The sequence below is a fragment of the Otolemur garnettii genome, unplaced genomic scaffold, assembly GCF_000181295.1.
Source record: "Otolemur garnettii isolate 467f Iridium unplaced genomic scaffold, OtoGar3 scaffold00021, whole genome shotgun sequence".
Lineage (NCBI taxonomy): Eukaryota > Metazoa > Chordata > Mammalia > Primates > Galagidae > Otolemur > Otolemur garnettii.
The window spans coordinates 25,078,967-25,097,063 of NW_003852416.1; the positions used below are offsets into that span (position 1 = coordinate 25,078,967).

Here is an 18,097-nt window from a genome sequence, read left to right on the forward strand (position 1 = left end):
GAGATTCTCTCTAAAAATGAAATTTTAAAAAATTAAAAATGAGCACATTTCAAGTGGATCCTTGTCCACTATTTTAAAAATCCGTATCCTAGCTTGGTGCCTATAGCTCAGCAACTAGGGTGCCAGCCATATATACTGGAGCTGGTATTTTCGAATCTGGCCCAGGCCTGCCAAACAGCAATGACAACTATAAAAAAAAAAATATCCAGGCGTTGTGGCAAGCACCTGTAGTCCCAGCTAATCCAGAGGCTTGAGGCAAGAGAATTGCTTAAGCCCAAGAGTTTGAGGTTACTGTGAGCTGTGATGCTATAGCACTCTACTGAAGGCAACATAGTGAGACTCTGTCTCAAAAAAAAAAAACAAAAAAACTTCATCCTTTTGGCCAAATATCACACCACAGATTGAGTCTAAATCTCTTAGTTTGTTCTTTCTCAAAAGTTTTGCCTTTTTCGAAGACATATAAATGTGATTGAGTTTTTCATTCAAATGTCACTTTCTTTCCCATTTGATTTTTATTCTGTAATCATTTTAGGTCTGAAACATGCCAAGATTTCCATTTTAATTAACTCTTTGCCTTTATTTTTCTCCAGAACACCGAGAGATCAAAAGATTGGTACAAGACTATGTTTAAGCAGATCCACAAACTAAACAGAGGTACTGATTTTTATTTGTAGAAACTGTGCTGTGCTGTGTGCCCATATCGTGACTATTGTGGTGTGGCCCTGAACTCATTTTCTAGGGCACTAGAGGGCGACCCCATTAGGTACTGGTCTGCCTGAGCCCTGCCATGAGCCTTCAGAGTGCAGGAGGGAGGGGACACTGAAGTCCTCCCTCCCAGGGGCTGTGGAATGCAGCAGGCTGAGCCCCACACTCTGCCTGTGTACCAGCATCAGTCTGCCTGGAATGTGAGCAGCACCAGCTCCCACCTGCTTCTAGCTTTTAAGGCCATCATCCTGTGTCGGCTCATGACTGTTTTATGGGCAGAGTGAATTGAGAAAGCACTGAGCTGGGAATTAAGAAAACCTTTCTCACCTAGACTCAATCCTCCACTTACTGATGGGCCCCTGGGGCCAATCCCAGGGCTAAATGACACATTTGGCCTTGGGAAGTACAACATATAGTGCGCCTCTAAGGCTATGTTAATATGGAAGGGGACCTTCCCCAGCTGGGAGCCAGTCCTTGGCAGGTAGCCCTGAGATTCAGTCAAGAGCTGCCACACTAGAGCCTGCTCAGGCTGAAAGAGAAGAGCTTTCAAATCAGAGGCCTGCTCAGCTATCAGCCAGTGGCCCAGCATGGTAGGAGAAACCCAGGCCAGTGCTTGGACAGGTCATGATGCCACCAGCTCTCATTGCTGCCTGTGCCACCAGCCCCACTCAGAGGCAGGGATGTGACTGCACTGTGGGAAGGGCATCACCCTTTCTGTGGGCAGAGAGAGCGCCCTGCCCTTCCCTGTGCCCAAATCCAGTCTGGCCGCCTGGCATGGATGACACATGAAAGCAAAGAAATCTTTGTGTCTGGGCAGTGTTCCACCGGAGTAAGCCCAGTCTCTGATTAGCTGTAGATGCTACTAACATCACTGTTAATTAACTCCTGCTGGATTTGAAATGAACCTGGGCACACCCCTCTAGACTGAGTGTTTAGCATTTCTGAGTCAAGAGTAAACCACTGTGGCTGGGTGGCTGAGCTCCGTCACAGTAGTAGTTCTAAATGCTCGGATCTCTGTGATTAGATGGGATCTGATCCACTGATCACTTCCTAAAGCTGCTGTCCATTTCCTTAAATGATGTGTGACTCTCACCTTCAGACCTAGCTTTGGAAACGTAAATGCAGAGACACAGACATATGTATACATGCAAAATAATGTAATTCTCCCCCACACCTTTTCTCATAGTTACTAATCTAAATTACATGCTCTAAACAAAACTATCTGACTTACTGGTAGGCAGAGGTATTTTAAAAACTATGAATCCTCAATTGTTTTCCTCAATTCTAATGTCTGCAACACAAGCTTTGTTAAAAAAATTATTTTAGGATGGCGTTTTATTACATACTATTGGTTATCATACTTAATATTTCTTACCTATAAAAAGTGAAAACTTGAAGCTTTGTCCTAAGGTTAAGGACACAACCATTAGGCCTGTTGGTGCCTGTTTATGTGTAGGTCCTTGTCCGTGAGGAGTATTGATATTGTCTTGTTTGATGTGTCTCAGTAATTCAGGCGAAAGGACTGGATTTTTAAAAGCAGTTTGAATTTCTTTCATGTCACCAAGGAACCTAAACTGTATGTGGAAGCTACTCGTTCATTCTCTCCATTTGTATCTTCCTCTATTTTCTCTCTTAAACCTGCTCCTCTGCCTAGACACTCCTGAAGAAAACCCTTATTTCCCTACGTACAAATTCCCTGAACTTCCTGAAATCCAGCAAACTTCTGAAGGTACCATAAACTTAGACAGTCTTATCTGTTGCCCTAGCTTTAAATTATCTTATAGTTCCATTGTAGGCATAAGATTTGGCTTTTAGATTTTGTTTTCATAGTTGTTTTTGGCTGGTGAATATTTTATTTCACTTATTTGCATGATGTGCTGTATTAAAATAACTAAGCCCTTTCTAATTCATTAATCTATTTTCAAGTTTGATGCCCGTGTGCTTTAATAACACTAAAATAGGTAATCGATCATTGGAAAGAGTCAATTGGGGATCTGTTAGTTCCTCCACTTCATGGTGGATGGTTTCAAAATCCACTGCTTTTCTCTGCTACAGAGGACAATCCTTACACTCCTACCTACCAGTTTCCTGCATCTACTCCTAGTCCTAAGTCTGAAGGTAATTAAAGGAAAACTGTGTGCCTCTCTTTGTACTGGTGCTGTTACTTTCTTTTTCACCTTGGGGTTTTTTCCTTGTGGCTATGGGCTGTCTCCCAATCATTTGCTTCCCTCTAACGTCCGTGTTTTGTGGTGGTGTCTTACTCCTAGCTGACTAAATAACCAAAGTCTGTACAAATGGCATTTTAATCCTGTTCCCTTAGGGTTTATATGATTAATGAAGTAGCCAGCATAGCTTAGTTATAACACTTTGTACATGTGGGGCTCTGGGCAAAGCTGCCTGTACCCAACCACCCAGGGCTTTGTATCTGGGTGGTCATCTAATGTTGATGGTTGGGCGGTGACTCAGGGAAGCTGAGTCATTATGGTGGATGAGTAGGTCTCCTGCTGGCTCTCAATACAAAAAAAATTACCAGGTTCTTATTCCTGCAGCTAACTTTACATCACTAGGCCCCTCTTGTCATGGTCTCTCAGGGTGTCTATTTTTGGTAGGGAATTCCTGAAGAGTTATCCAGGTGTAAGATTTAGTCATGGTGGGAGAAGATCCCTCTTGAAAATAAGGGTTTTGGCCAGGCTGAAAAATATTTTATGAAAAAGCCGGATAGGAGTTGGCACCTGCTAGGGAAGACAACCACATTTATATCTAAGAGATACTCTTTTCTGGGGCAAAAATTCTAGGTGTCAAAGCACTTTCTAAAAGGTGAGTTAAGGGCAGCATCTTGAGAATTATCCTCATAGCAAGGATTATCTGTTCTTTGGATGAGTGAGCCAGAGAAGTGGATAGGGCAGGAGTTCTCAGCCTGTGGGTCGTGACCCCTTTGTAATGAGGAAAATACATTGCAGCTTTAGGAAGGTTGAGAACCACTGGTATAGAGGAAGAACTTGTGTTAAATGCTCTTCTAGGGTGAGATATTGAGTGCTTAAACTTTATTCATTTATCCAAGTACAATTGAGCACTTTCTGTGTGCCATGCCTTAGAACTGAGGGTAATGCTGTGAATAAGACAAGTCCCCGTCCTCAGAAATTCACATCTGCCATGGATTGGGCAAGTCTACTGTAGCATGCTGTGTCCAGTGTGGGGGACAGTTGTGACAGCATCTGTCCAGAAGGCCAAAGGAAACCTTGCTGGCATATAATAGATCCTCAGTAGCACCTGGAGAAGGTTGATGAGTAAAGAAAGGTTTGGACCATGGAGCCGGAGTTCTCTTGTAGCACTCAGTGGTGCTCTGCTCTCATCAGCTCAGCAAATTGATGTCCCTCACAGCCCATCTCATCATTAACAAAGTCACTCATTGATCATTCACCAAGTTCTTGCCAATCACTTACCGTACATGAGATGACACATATGGTGTGTTAGATGCAGTATTAGTTAAGATATCATAGTCCATTTTTGGTCTTCCTTTTATGTCCCCTAGTCAGTGGTTTCCAACCTTTTCATGTTTGGGGTCTATTTTGAATGCAATGAAAAGAAAAGCCTGAAAAAGTCCCAGACTTTCAGAACTAAAAGCTGATGATTGAATGCAGATCAGTGCCCACCTCATTGCTAACAAGAGCCTGTTTGGTGCGGAGAGCATAAGCCTACTGTGTTAGGGTGCTGATTCTACCCAAAAACCTTGTAGAAACAATTGACTGAGTTGGATGAGGGAGAAGCTTTTTGAGGGTAAGTTTGACTAATTTCAATTTTTGATTTGTGCTTTATTTGATCTTCGAAATCTAACCCCCTCGTAGAGTTCTCTTCTAAGATAAGTGGACAAGCACAGAGCATGATAAGGCACATTGTTCCACAGACATGGACAGAGGAAGGCCCACTAAGAGGCGTCCTGCAGAAAGGCACAGGAGCTCCCATGGGACCAGAAGATTGCCTTAGGCCTGGGGCAAGCAGTGCCCATAGCTTCCATGGGTCAGCCTGGCTGTTGGTCTGAAGATAGGGTTTCCTGGCTTCACTCCCAGAGCTCCCATGTCATGAGCCACCACACCTAGCAACCCCAACTGACAACAGTGTCTGCTCTTTGGTACATATGAAATCCAGCGCAAGAGGGAATTGGGTCTATTTTTCTTAGAGACATAACCAGTAAGAGCTCACATGACAACTTGTCACATATAATTTAGAAGCAGACCTTGCCATTTTTCATTTTCAAAGACCGAAATGGAAGAAATAGTCTTTTTTTTTTTTTTTTGAGACAGAGCCTCAAGCTGTCCCCCTGGGTAGAGTGCCATGGCATTACAGCTCATAGCAACCTCCAACTCCTGGGCTCAAGCGAGTCTCCTGCCTCAGCCTCCCAAGTTGCTGGGACCACAGGCGCCCGCCACAACGCCCGGCTATTTTTTGGTTGCAGCCATTATTGTTGTTTGGCGGGTCCGGGCTGGGGATTCGAACCCGCCACCTTAGGTGTACGTGGCTGGCGCCTTAGCCGGTTGAGCTATAGGCGCCGAGCCAAGAAATAGTCTTAAGGAATAAAAAGGAAAAGATTAGGTTGGACATACATTTATAACAAATGTGATTAGACTTTTAACACACATAGCTTCCATCTCACAACCTCACTCCTGCCTGGATGACATATCTAGGCATGGATCACTGATATATTCAGTTAGATCAAAGCTTTAAATGAGGGAAATGTTTGAGCCAGATCATCTTTAAGAATCATTGCGTTTTGCTTTCGGTTTTGTGTATGTGTGTGTTTTGAATTTAAAGAGATTCTCTGGATTTCTGGGTCTAAAACATAATTGTTTTGATCTTGTGTGTGAGCTCCCGCAGGTCCTCCTCAGCCCTGTCCTTGGTGCTGCTCCAACTCCATGTTTGGGTTAGGTGTCCCTGACCTCCACACACACCCTTCTGAATGTAGGAAAGATTTATGCCTTTCAAAGAAAGGTGTTCAAGACGGCTCACCTAATGGGGGCTCCACCCACAGATGTTAATGTATGTTAAGAAAGAGATAACTTCACTGGGAAATCTGAGTCATCATTCCAGAGTGTATCTCCTAGAGAGAAAGTTGTTTTTGCTGCTGTTTTGTTTTGTTTTGTTTTAATTCAGAATCTGGAACTAGAATTATTTGTAATAAACCTATCAAAGCCTAGCCTCAGGGCTGCTGTCTAAATTCTGGTTGTTTATACAGTATAAAAAATATATTTTTAAATATCCCAAAGCTGAGTCTCCTAAATAGTAAGGGACTATGTGAAAGTTTGTTTATGCTGGCTTAGCAGCTGCCTTCCTCCCTCCCCCTCAGCTGCATTGAAAAAACAAACTTCTGGACTGACTTTTAGAATATAAATAGAATTATCATGTCTTAACCAATAAAGTTCAAAATGTACTTTTATAAAAAAAAAAAACTTCATAAATTCCAACAAAGAACAGTCACCTTTAATCATTTAATAATCTTTGAGACTATTCTGGATGGGACAGGATAGATGTTACGTGTAATCGTGCTTTGTTTCATGACATGGGAGTGAGAGGGACAAGCTGTCTCCCCTTCCTCACCCTCCTGCTTTAAGGTATGGTGTGTCAGCACCTTAGCCACTCACAGGTGGAATCCTATTTATAACAATAATGGAACCATCACTGAGACTGAGGCAGAGAATTGCCTAAGCCCAGGAGCTGGAGATTGCTGTGAGCTGTGATGCCATAGCACTCTACCAAGGGTGACAAAGTGAGACTCTGTCTCTAAAAAAAGAAAAAAAAAAGAGCAATGAAGATACTTTCAAATAATGCCTTCGAATCTGCAGCAAAGCCGTGTAACTGGTATGTTACTTCATGGTGTATAGATCCTGTTGGGGTGGGGGCTGTTGTCAGAGGTGAGGTCTCAGAGGCCAGCGTTTGTCCTCGCTTTTGGATGCTTCTTTCACCACTTTAGGTCAGTGGTGGCTGCTGCCATTTCTTGGTGATTGACTGAGAACATAACCTCTAGGCATCCCCAGGCTGTGGTGTCAAAGTGCTCTGACCTCATTCCTAGATGAAATTGTACCAAGGCAAGGATTTAAGAAGACTGATTTTCTCAGGCACATCTGTAGTCGAGTTAAAATGATACTCTACTGGTTTTACAGGATTTCTAAGAATAGCCCTATTTCACTTAAGTTGAAGCAAATAGTTCTATTGTGAAGATGCTTGGCCAGGATCTGTGCCTCCTGCCCCAAACTCCAGCTAGCACTGCCCAGAGGAGGGGCTATGTAGTCGTCACCTTTGCTCCCCTAAGGAGAGCTGCCCAGGAGGGCTCCGCCTAGCAAGTGCAAAAGTCTTTGTGCTGCGGGATAGTTAAGATACAGTGGCAGTTATTCCCTTTCCACCAGGAATCCAACAGGAGTTGAGGACGGTGAGTCTTTTTCCAGCCCTTTGGTCCTCCCAGATTTTCTCCTTTCACTTTTGTCTTGCTCTGCTTTATTCTCTTCCTCAGGAGTCTATTTTTGTTTTCTGAGTATGTCTTCCACAGCTGCTCCATACCCTATCCTGGAATTTTTCATTCCTTAAAACTTAATTTTCTTAAACCAGCACATAGACAGCCTAGTGACCCTTCCCCGACACCGCCTGGATGTCCTGACATCCCTGGCCCTCTGGCTTATCCCTCCTGTCCCATCTCATCAGGGCTCTGTGCCCAACTCTGCCTGTGTCCCTCTGTCTTTCATTGCTTCTGTTTGTGGGAGGTATGTATGCGTTCTCTCCTCTCCTTTCTCTCCCTAAGTGTGTGGGGGAAAGCCAGAGAAGGAATCATGCTGAGCTATTAGAGGTGTTTTGAAAAAATGAGCCATTAATATTAGAAAAATCATTTTAAGTTTTAAGGCCTATGGAATGCTTAAAAGTGGAATTTAATTGACATAGGTAATTGGTTATGCAAATACTGCTTTTTGCCCATTCCGTTTTAGTCAGTCACTTTTTTTTTGTTTGTTTGTTTTTTGAGACAGAATTTCACTCAGTCACCCTGGCTAGAGTGCCATGGCCTCAGCCTATCTCACAGCAACCTTTTGGGCTCAAGGAGCCCTCCTGCTTCAGCCTCCTGAATAGCTGGGACTACAGGCGCCTACCATGAGGCCCAGATAATATTTCTATTTTTAAGCAGAGAAGGGGTCTCACTCTTGCTCAGGCTGATCTCGAGCTGAGCTCAAGTGATCCTCCCACCTCATCCTCCTGAAGTGTTAGGATTATGGGTGTGAACCACTAGTCCTGGCCACAGTCACATAGTTTTTGTATAGAACAATTTTCACCAGCACTTTGGCCAGTTTTTTTTTTTTTTTTTTATGATTTTTATAAATTCTTAAAAAAAAACCAACAAGATAAATCATCATTTGGAAGCTCATTTAAAGAGACTATAGTTGTGGCTCCTGGCAGGTTTAGGAAATAGCTGTCCCCAAAATGAGTTACCAAGGACATGTTCCAAAAGCCCAGTGGAGAATCATTGGTATGTAAACCTCAGAGCCCAGCAGGGGCCTTCAGGGCCCTTAGTGAGTTTGGTCAGCCTGTGTAAATCCTGCTTAATGTTGGCACTTCCTGGAAATCACTGGCATGGGAAGTTCTGAGTGTTGCTGCCAAGGATTGACGTCTGATGTGGTGCTCTGAGGGGCACAATTAGTGTGTGGTTCTACCATGAACAGAAATCACAGTATCTCTGCAGAGCTATCTCACTATAGTGTTATTTTAAAGAGCCCTTGGAGAAATAGTGAGGGTAGGGTTTCAGATGCTAGTTCATAGACAACTGGAAAAACGCTTCATTTAACATGCCTTAACTGTGGTTGCATGTGTACTCATGCACACATTCCATTTGGCTAGCTCTAGTGTATAAAAATGCACAGGGGTGCTTCTCACACCCGGTTTTACCATTCCTTGGTATTCCCTAGAGCCTACCCATCTTCCCCAGTGTGGACTTGGCCTACCAGGAGGTGGTAGCAAGGAGCAACAAGGGGGAAAATGTGGCACGAGTGACTCAGGGTCACCCCTTTCCTGAAGACTAGCAGGAGGAAAACTAGAAATGTGGTAGGGTAACTCAGAACACTTGCTTAAGTGTCAACCAGGGTGGGGTGATGCAGAAAAATAGAGCAAAGGCTTCAGGAACTAGAAAGTGGCCTGCCCAGCAGCACAGTACATGAGTTTCAAGACCTTCTCTGCTTCTTCTGTAATGAAAATGATAATGGAATAACCACAATATTTCAACTGTCCTAGGATTGAGGAGATGAAGCTGGGGTGAAAGCTGAAAGACAGCAGGCATCCCTGTCACAGGGCTGAAGTGATACAGGGAAGTGGAGTCAGAAAGAACTTGAGTCCATTCCTGCTTTGTCTCTTTCTCACTCTGCAGCCAAGGGCACATTTTCTTAACCTGCTTGGGCTTGTCTTTCTTTGTCTATAAAATGAGATATTCCTGGAGTTTTTAAGTGAAATGATATTAGTAAATCACCAGCTATTATTAGGTACTTTATAATGAGAGCTACTATTACTATTTTTATTCGTAAACTAAAATAAAATTTACTGCCAATTAGATTTGTAAGACAAGCATTAAAAGTTAAAAGAACAAATTATATATCCCTAGAACTTGTCCTAATTGCTAAAGTTATTCAGACGAATCCATACAACTTTAGTTTGCCCTCTTAAAAGTCCATAAATTGAAACTGGTGCCTCTAATTCTAGCACTTGGGGACACCTAGGCAGGAGAATCACTTGATTGAGCTCAGGAGTTCAAGACCAGCCTGAGCAAGAGCAAGACCCTATCTGGACTTAAAATAAAAAACTTAGCTGGGTGTTGTGGCCGGGAGTAAGACCCCATCTCTACTTAAAATAAAAATATTAGCTGGGCATTGTGGCAGGCACCTGTAGTCCCAGCTATTGGGAGGCTGAAGCAAGAGGACTAACTCGAACTCAGGAGTGCGAGGTTGTTGTGAGCTAGGCTAATGCCACAGCACTCTAGCCTAGGGCAACAGAGTAAGACTCTGTCTCAAAAAGAGAAAAGACTCCATAAGTTGAAATCCACATGTCAGATCCCATGGACACTATGAGAAATGGAGTACTTGTTCACAGAGACTCCACTGCCCTGTGTTGGTCTAGAGTGGGTGGGTGAGATTTCTTTTTCCATCTATAGCAAAAACGAAAGGAGCGTCGTGGGCATTCAGTCATTCAGACTTCTCTGTTGCCTGCACCCCCAACTTTCCTACTTTTCCCTCCCTTTTTCAAAGTACCTAAATTGTTCAACTTTCTAAGTAGTGCTATTTTTTCCCCCATTTCATAAGAATTATTTCTCATTTTCTTCTAATAAACCTTCTAGAATTTCACATTAGACAGCTCTAGGGAGAAACATTTTTTTTATAGAGCTCAGGCTCAAAAAAAAAATCTTTGAATATTTAAATCCTCCTTTACCCCTACCCCCCAACCCCCTGCAAAAACTTTGCATCTCACCTCATGAACCAGGTAATAGTTAGAAATTAACATTGACGTCATCATTTACAGATAGGCTGCAATTTCTCCTTGATTCAGAGAGGTTCAGGGTTTTGAGCTGAAATACTAAGCTGCATTTTATGCAGTATATATATCAGTTTTTGCCTAAGCTAACTTTTTATTTAGGGTAGGCACCATTTTTTTCTAATCAAATCTCTGCAATCAAAGCTGATTTTTAGGTTTCTTTGAGGACATGGCATTTTATCAGTACGATAATCAGAAGTTCTGTTTAAAAAATTTTTAAAAAGCAGGCTCAGCACCCATAGCTCAGTGGCTTGGGTGCCAGCTACATACACCGAAGCTGGCAGGTTTGAACCCAGCCTGGGCCTGCCAAACAACAACAAAAATAGCTGGGTGTTGTGGTGGGTGTCTATAGTCCCAGCTACTTGGGAGGCTGGGGCAAGAGAATTGCTTAAGCCCAAGAAGTTGCTGTGAGCTGTGATGCCACGGCACTCTATCCAGGTGTCTCCAAAAAAAAAAAAAAAAAAAGCAAACGCAAAACTAGCAACATACAATTCTTCCAAACAGGCTTTCAGAGAACCTATTTATGGATCCCATTTTATCTCCTTCCCCAGCCCTATTTTCAGAAGTTAACTTAAGCTTATGTGCTCAATTTATAATACTGAAAGACTTGGCTGTGGTGGTAGAAGAACCTTAAGCCCTATTCAACCTTGGTGTTGATTAATTCTTATCCATAAAAATGAAAGAGAGGGAAGGAGGAGGAGGGTACATTGGTACCCAAGGCCTGTCCCTTATGTTAAGGGAGACTTGGAACAGACAAAAATGGGAAAAGAGGGGAGGGGACAAAAAGCGGGAATAGGTTGTCTGAATAATGCTTTGCTCAAAATAATAGCCATGGTAGCTGTGTTTACATTTCATAAAATATTCTGCCCTTGGTGGTCTGAAACTTAAAATCATTTGTGTAGATAGAAACTAGGGCTCGAATAACAATTAGTTGTTAACATATTATATTGGATTCTTTGCCTTGTCTTCAAAGGTTAGTTCATGTGCTTTACTAAAGCTATTATGGATTTTAAGGGAAAGAATTGGGTCTTCATTCCATTTACATGAATTTTGAATTCAGATTAGCAAGATATTAGAAACTGAGCCAGGTACAATGGCTCACGCCTATAATCTTAGCACTCTGGGAGGCAGTGGTAAGTGGATTGCCTGACTCAGGAGTTCAAGACCAGCGTGAGCAAGAGTAAGACCCTGTCTCTACTAACAATAGAAAAAGTAGCCGGGCATTGTGATGAGTGCCTGTAGTCCCAGCTACTTGGGAGGATGAGGCAAGAGTATCATCTGAACCCAAGAGTTTGAGGTTGCTGTGAGCTGTGATCCACAACATTCTACCCAGGGTGACAAAGTGAGACTTGGTATAGTGAGACAGAAAAAAAGAAAAGAAAAAAAAAATGGAAAAGCTGTTTCGGAATCTTTTTGGAGTATCACTTTGGAGGGATCATCATGGATATAGTGACTAACCTGGATTTTCAGGACAGTTCAACTTTAGAAGTCTGTTCCCATAAGCATGCCTATGGTCTTGAGTTTTAGTTCAGAAAATACAGCCACTTCCATGAGGGCTTCAGATCTTGTCCTGCTTCTTCGAGTTTCAGAGCTCCCGTGGTCAGCTTATTTAGGGGTATTTGTCAAGCTCATGGAGAGCCTTCACCCTCCACAGAAACTCATGGGGATGTGAGTTTGCTTTATTCCGAAGTCACAGTTTAGATGCTTACCTGGGTGGTGCCTTTGCTGTTATGGTACAACCATACACCTGTGGGTATGTTGTGTTCCAAGGAAAGAAATACACTCAGGGAACAGGCTGTGGTGGAATCAAAACAAATTTCTATGAAGGTTTTCTCAAACTCTTTTTAGTTGCAGAATTTCTGTTAATGATGTTGTATATGGAAGCTTAAAATAAAACAGCTCAAAGCTGAGGTGGGGAGCTAGTACACACCCCTGGGCCTCTTCCCAACCCGGAGCATTCTGCACATCCTGGGAAAAGGGCTCTCAAGACTCCATGGGACCCAGTGGGCTAGATCAGGGGCAGCAGGGGTCCATCTCAGGCAGACGTGGACCCTGCATTCCAGCTTTGGTGGGAGAGAGTCTCCTGAGTGGCCTTTGGCTATTTGTCCTCATGCATTTCTTGGTATCAGGCAACAGTCATCCAGCTGGTGTTGTGAGTGTCCTGCCGACACTGCAGGTGGTTGAGTAGATGCTGTGAACCTTGCTCTTCTCAAACGCGGTCTGCTGTGGCATAGTTTCCAGCGCTTGCTGCCTCCTCCCTCCGCTGGGTTCCCTGGTGGGGCTGGATGCTGGTGCCAACTATGAAGGGGAGCATGTGCAACTGGGTTCTCCTACCTGAGCCAGATTTCTCCTCACTGTGTTTTGTTTTGTTCAATAGATGATGATTCAGATCTGTACTCTCCTCGATACTCTTTTTCTGAAGACAGTAAGTAGCTTCTAATTTCCTGGTTGTGGGGGAGGGAGGGAAGGTGGTAGATGAGGATAGATACCATCTTGTTTTCAGTTTTCATCACTTTGAACTTGTTTGTATGAATTGTATTTCTGCAGCAAAAACTCCCCTTTCTGTGCCTCGTTCAAAAAGTGAGATGAGCTGTATTGATGGTGAGAAGGTAGTTAAGAGGTCAGCCACACTCCCCCTCCCGGCCCGCTCTTCCTCACTGAAGTCCAGCCCCGAAAGGTAAGTGCCCCCTTGTCCCCTGTTACCAGCCAAGGCCTGGTCAGTGTTCATCGACACCTAGGAGCCTCCATTCTTAGCAATGTAGAATTTGAGTCCCTGCTCTGTCACCTGTTACTGGTGACTTACTCTTTCTGAGTCTCACCTGTAAAATGGGGATAAAAATGGCACAGCTCCTCCATGGAGATACTGCAAGGATAAAATGAGATAATACAGCATTCCTAGCAGTGCCTGGCTCATAGCTTGGGCTTACTTAATGTTGACCGTACTTACAACTTGTTAAGAATATCACCAGTCTTAGCTGCACGATTTGTCCTGTTTTCATATTCTGTGTGCATACTGTGTTCACATACACAAAGACTGTAATTTTAAAATGAACATACTTTTTAATGTCCACTTAATCATGCGACATGTATTACTGAGACTTGTTCTAATGGCAACATTAGTCATCTCTAGTACCTGTACTAAATAACCCGATTTTCTTTTTCTGCAGTTTTTAATCTCTAAAAATGCCCTATGGAGCAAACTTCTTAGGCTATTTGAACAAGTGTCCCATCATTTTCCAGCCCCGACTTCCCTCACTTCTCAACACCCAAAAGGCTCTGAGCCAACAAAATTGTTTGTTTTTCCCTTAAATACATATCCAGTTTCACACCTCTACACCTTTTCCATCTTGATAGACAAAACATGAAATGGCTGTTTTAAAAACACCACACATACTTAAGTGGTGTTTCCCTATGGAATTTAATAATTAATTTGAAAGGAAAGCTGTATGCATTTATAGGTGCATTCATTAAGCACCTTCTGGGTGCATTCTATGCTGATTAAACTATTATTCTTGTTATAGAAGAATATACAAATATGTAAATTACTATCTCTGTCTTTAAGAAGTTTATAACTTACATAAAAAACTAAATGCAATCATAAGGCACCTGGAAAAAAAATTGCAAAGAGGGCTGAATATTGTGGCGCATGGCTGTAATTGGGGTCCTCAAATTTTTTAAACAGGGTTCCAGTTCACTGTCCCTCAGACTGTTGGAGGGCCAGACTGCAGGCCCCAGAATGAGTTGGCTGCTAAGCAGGACAGGCAGCGGCAGCAAAAACACCTGGTGGGCCGAATAAATGTCCTAGGCGGGCTGCATGTGGCCCCCAGGCTGTAGTTTGGGGATGCCTATTCTAGCACTTTGGGAGGTCAAGGCAGGTACATTGCTTGAGGCCAGTATTTTGAGAGCAGCCTGGGCAACATAGCAAGACCTTATCTCTACCAAAAAAAAAAATTAACTTGGTGTGATAGCCTGTGTCTAAAGTCTAGCTACATAGGAGGCAGAGGTAGGAGAACAGCTTGAACCCAGGAGTTTGAGGCTGAGCTATGTGAGCTATGATTGTGTCACTGCACTCTAGCCTGGGCAACAGAGTGAGACCCTGACTCAAAAAAAACAAATAAAAAAACAGGATTGGCGCCCATAGCACAATGGTTACACTGCCAGCCACATATACTGAGGCTGGCAGGTTCGAACCTGGCCAAGGCCAGCTAAACAACAATGACAACTGCAACAACAACAAAAAAATAGCCGGGTGTTATGGCAGACACCTGTAGTTCTAGCTACTTAGGAGGCTGAGGCAAGAGAATCACTTAAGCCCAAGAGCTGGAGGTTGCTGTGAGCTGTGACACCATGGTACTCTACCCCAAGTGATATAGTGAGACTATCTCAAAAAATAAATAAAGAAAAATAATAAAAAAAGAAAAACACACAATTGTATAATTTCCGAGGAGTCATGTATCCTCTGAAACCCATTGCTGGATGCCAGATTAAGTATCTGTGCCAAAGGCTGAGATTGGTGGGTAGTGTAGTGGGGTGTGGGATAGGGAAGAATACTATTATACATGTAGTTAGTGACATTTATTGAGTGGTGACTATGGGCTTAGTGCTCTGCTCAGAGATTTATAGGCACTATCTCATTTAGTCCTTGTAACAACTGCATCTTTCAGATGAGGAAACTGAGGTACTGAGAGGTATAGTGCTTGTCTCTAACTATCCAGTTAGCAAGTGATGTAGTAGGGATTCGAACCACAGTCAAATGGCTCCAGGACCAGTGTTCTCTCTCGTGGCACTAGCACGAGTGGGAAGTATAGGCATGTTTGGGGAATGAGAAGCTCATGAGAGCCGAGCAAGGTGGAGGGTTTTCCTGAGCCAGCTTTGCTGCTTCCTCCTCCCTCCCTGCTTCTTCCTCTTCTCTCTGCTTCCCAGCATCTGGTTTGAGCAGAGGACACCTCAAGCCCTTTGTGATGTTAACACAGATTTATGTGCTTTGAGAACTAAATTTTTCAGCACAACTAAATTATTCACTCTGATTTTACACTTTGGATATAAAAAATTTCTTGATGAGACTGTAGCTAACAACAGTCAGACTGTGTCAGAAGGTAATGCCAATTTTCATGAAAGTAGCTCTAATAGGATTTTTATTTTTTTTCCTACAGAAACGACTGGGAGCCCCCAGATAAGAAAGTGGATACGAGAAAATACCGTGCAGAGCCCAAAAGCATTTATGAATATCAGCCTGGCAAGTCTTCTGTTCTGACCAACGAAAAGATGGTAATGTGCACATTAAAGTTCTTTGGTCTCCCCTGCCTGTGTTCTTTAATCCAGAGGCATAATGCAGACAGTTGGACTGTACTCTTTTTCCCCTTGAGATAGACTTGCTTTGTTTAGAAGACAATGAAAAAATGAAGTATTTTTCCCCTTTGCATTTTTGCAGGTGTTCATAAAATAAGTCCTGAGAGTCTGTTCTTAAAGGATCCTCTGATTGTGGCTCTGTTGCTTTTTTTGTGCATGGTTTTAACTAATATTAATTTTTCTACTAACATAAAGATTGATTTTTTTGCTGCTGTCTTTTTTGATTGTCTGTTAATTTATCAAGGTATGGTTAACTGAACTGGACTTCAGGTTTTTTTCTTTCTAAGTGACTCATGTGAACATGTGTTAATATTGTAGAAGTTTACTAGTATATCTTTAAAAGCTAAATATAACAGGATGTTATGACTTAGGATAAAACAACCCAGGCTGTTAGAAAACGTCTTTTAGGTTTACCTTTTTTGACAAATACAGTGTTGAGGACTACTTTTGTATTCAGTCTGGCTTATGGTTCCCTACACAAGTTCACATCTCCAAGCCCTTCAGAGTGGGGAAGAAGGCCTGTATGGGCATAACAGACTACCCTGAGAAAGCGTCCCTCTCTGTGAAGCAGGAAGAATTTTTGCAAACTGATTGGCTTCATATTTGCCAATCATACTTTATTTTATTCACCCTTCGTTAGAAAAAGCTGGTTCAGAATTGTGATCCTGGCTAACGGGGTTCTCCGAAGCTCCATAAACATTGCAGCTCTACAGCATGATAGTGGGATGGAATTATTATGCTGGAAATTGGTTTTTATTAAAATGCTGCTACTGCCGCATGTGCAGAACAAGCTGGCCTTTGAAATACAGCCTTAAATTATGTTCCCTCTGCCTCTTCTGCTCTACGTGTGTTTAAGGAAAAATCAATTTGACTTCTACTGAAATGAAAATGTGACATTTTTAAAGGCACAATGAGATAAGTAATTTTAATTAGGAAGAAAGGTCAACAGGTCACAGAAATACTTTCAGAGTTGTCATTCCTTGACGTTTACTGTGCATCACAGTTATTTCAAGCAGAGAGTTCAGAGAGGAGCAGAGAATATTGCCTCTGGGTCCCCCTTTCAGTCAAAGTTCTCTGCCTGTTAGAGGTACCACATACCATAATAAACGTGGAAGGTAACCTTTCACCCAGGTGTTCCTGGAAAGAAAGTCATTCTTTTCAGGTGTATTTCTGAAAACACTTTAATAATGATCCTGTGACCCACCATAAAATTAATACTTTTACTTGATTTGGGGGACTCTGGAGGAATTTGGGTGTTTTGTTTTGGCAGTATTACCATTCACAGACTGTCATGGTTCTGGGAGAAGTCTTGCCCCTTTTCTTAATTTCTTCTTTGTTTTCATCTCTTTTCCTTGATTCCTATTAATTTAACCAGTATTTAGAACTAGGAAAAAATAGCAGTATAGTTTAGTTTTTCTCAGGGTACCACAAGGACGAGAATCTTCCAAGCCATAGTTCTTTGGGATCATTTATATTGTTTTTACATCCCCTGAAGGTAACACGCGGTGTCCACAGGGGCGCTGCTGGGGATGCTGGTGTGCTAGCATACACATGGATTGCAAAGCACCACAGGCTGATGGCTGATGCTGCCCAGGAATCTCTGTGTTGCTCCACACCTTAGGCTTCATCCATTAACGGGGTGTAAACACCAAAGGCAGGCTGGGGAGGAACGTAACTGTTAATAGCTTAATGCAGTGCCTTTCACCCAATTTAGCTCTATTCTTCCAGATAGAAGTTTTTAATTTTAGAGAGAAATTTCAGACAAATCTTAATCATTTGACGCTATCTTTCACACTAGTTGAATTAGTCCTTTCTATTTGATTTTTTTTCCCTACTATGTTTATCACATGAGCAGAAAGGTTGGGATGTATGTGAATCTTGCCTTTTGGTATCCAGTATCTGGTTTGCCAGAATTCAAGCACTGTCCTACCCACACACACTTTTGTGGTCGTTAACTATGGCTAAGTAGACTAGCTAATGACAGACGTCGAATCTAAATTTGCTCTCAGATAGGTGCTACCTCATTTGGGGGGGAAATTATTTTTTTCCATTTGAGGTAGTTATGTCTGTTTAACTCTGGCAATTTCAGTTGTAGCGTCTTGTTAGCAGGAAGGGTTGCCCTGAGCTCCCCCTGCCTTGGAGCTCCTCCTGTCCCTGGAGCTCACCCAGACCATCCTAAACAGTGAGAGAGACACTGTGCTGCTTCAGCTTTCCCTACAGAAGATGCACAGCCTTGGTGACATAGTCACCTGCTTGGCAGACCTGTGTGAAGTTCTCCATACCTACTTGGCCCTTTTTATCATAGTAGTAGTCTATTTTCTTCTCTTCTGGCCTTGGAATTGGGGAGCTATTGGTCAATCTCTGCCTTCTCAGAAATGGCCCTTTTCAGGCTTTTTTCCTTTTTCTTTTCCTCTGAAGTCCTTTACAGAACTTCAGCCTTAACTCAACAAATGTACGCTAGAATACTATGCATCAAGCTCTGGGTTAGACGGTAAGG

At 42.7% G+C, this 18,097-nt stretch overlaps 1 protein-coding gene across 6 annotated transcripts in view; it reads left to right on the forward strand.

Annotated features, from left to right (window-relative positions):
* SORBS1 (sorbin and SH3 domain containing 1) overlaps window positions 1-18,097 on the forward strand; it is a 242,430-nt gene that overhangs the window by 160,685 nt on the left and 63,648 nt on the right. For 5 of the 6 annotated variants that reach the window (XM_023511595.1, XM_023511596.1, XM_023511597.1 and 2 more), the window contains 4 exons: window positions 591-654; window positions 12,629-12,676; window positions 12,799-12,928; window positions 15,405-15,519. In XM_023511595.1, coding sequence (XP_023367363.1) covers window positions 591-654; window positions 12,629-12,676; window positions 12,799-12,928; window positions 15,405-15,519 — 357 coding nt within the window. Of the gene's footprint in view, window positions 1-590; window positions 655-2,359; window positions 2,435-2,760; window positions 2,824-12,628; window positions 12,677-12,798; window positions 12,929-15,404; window positions 15,520-18,097 lie in introns of all 6 variants that reach the window. The other variant, XM_003787314.3, reaches the window with a different exon arrangement.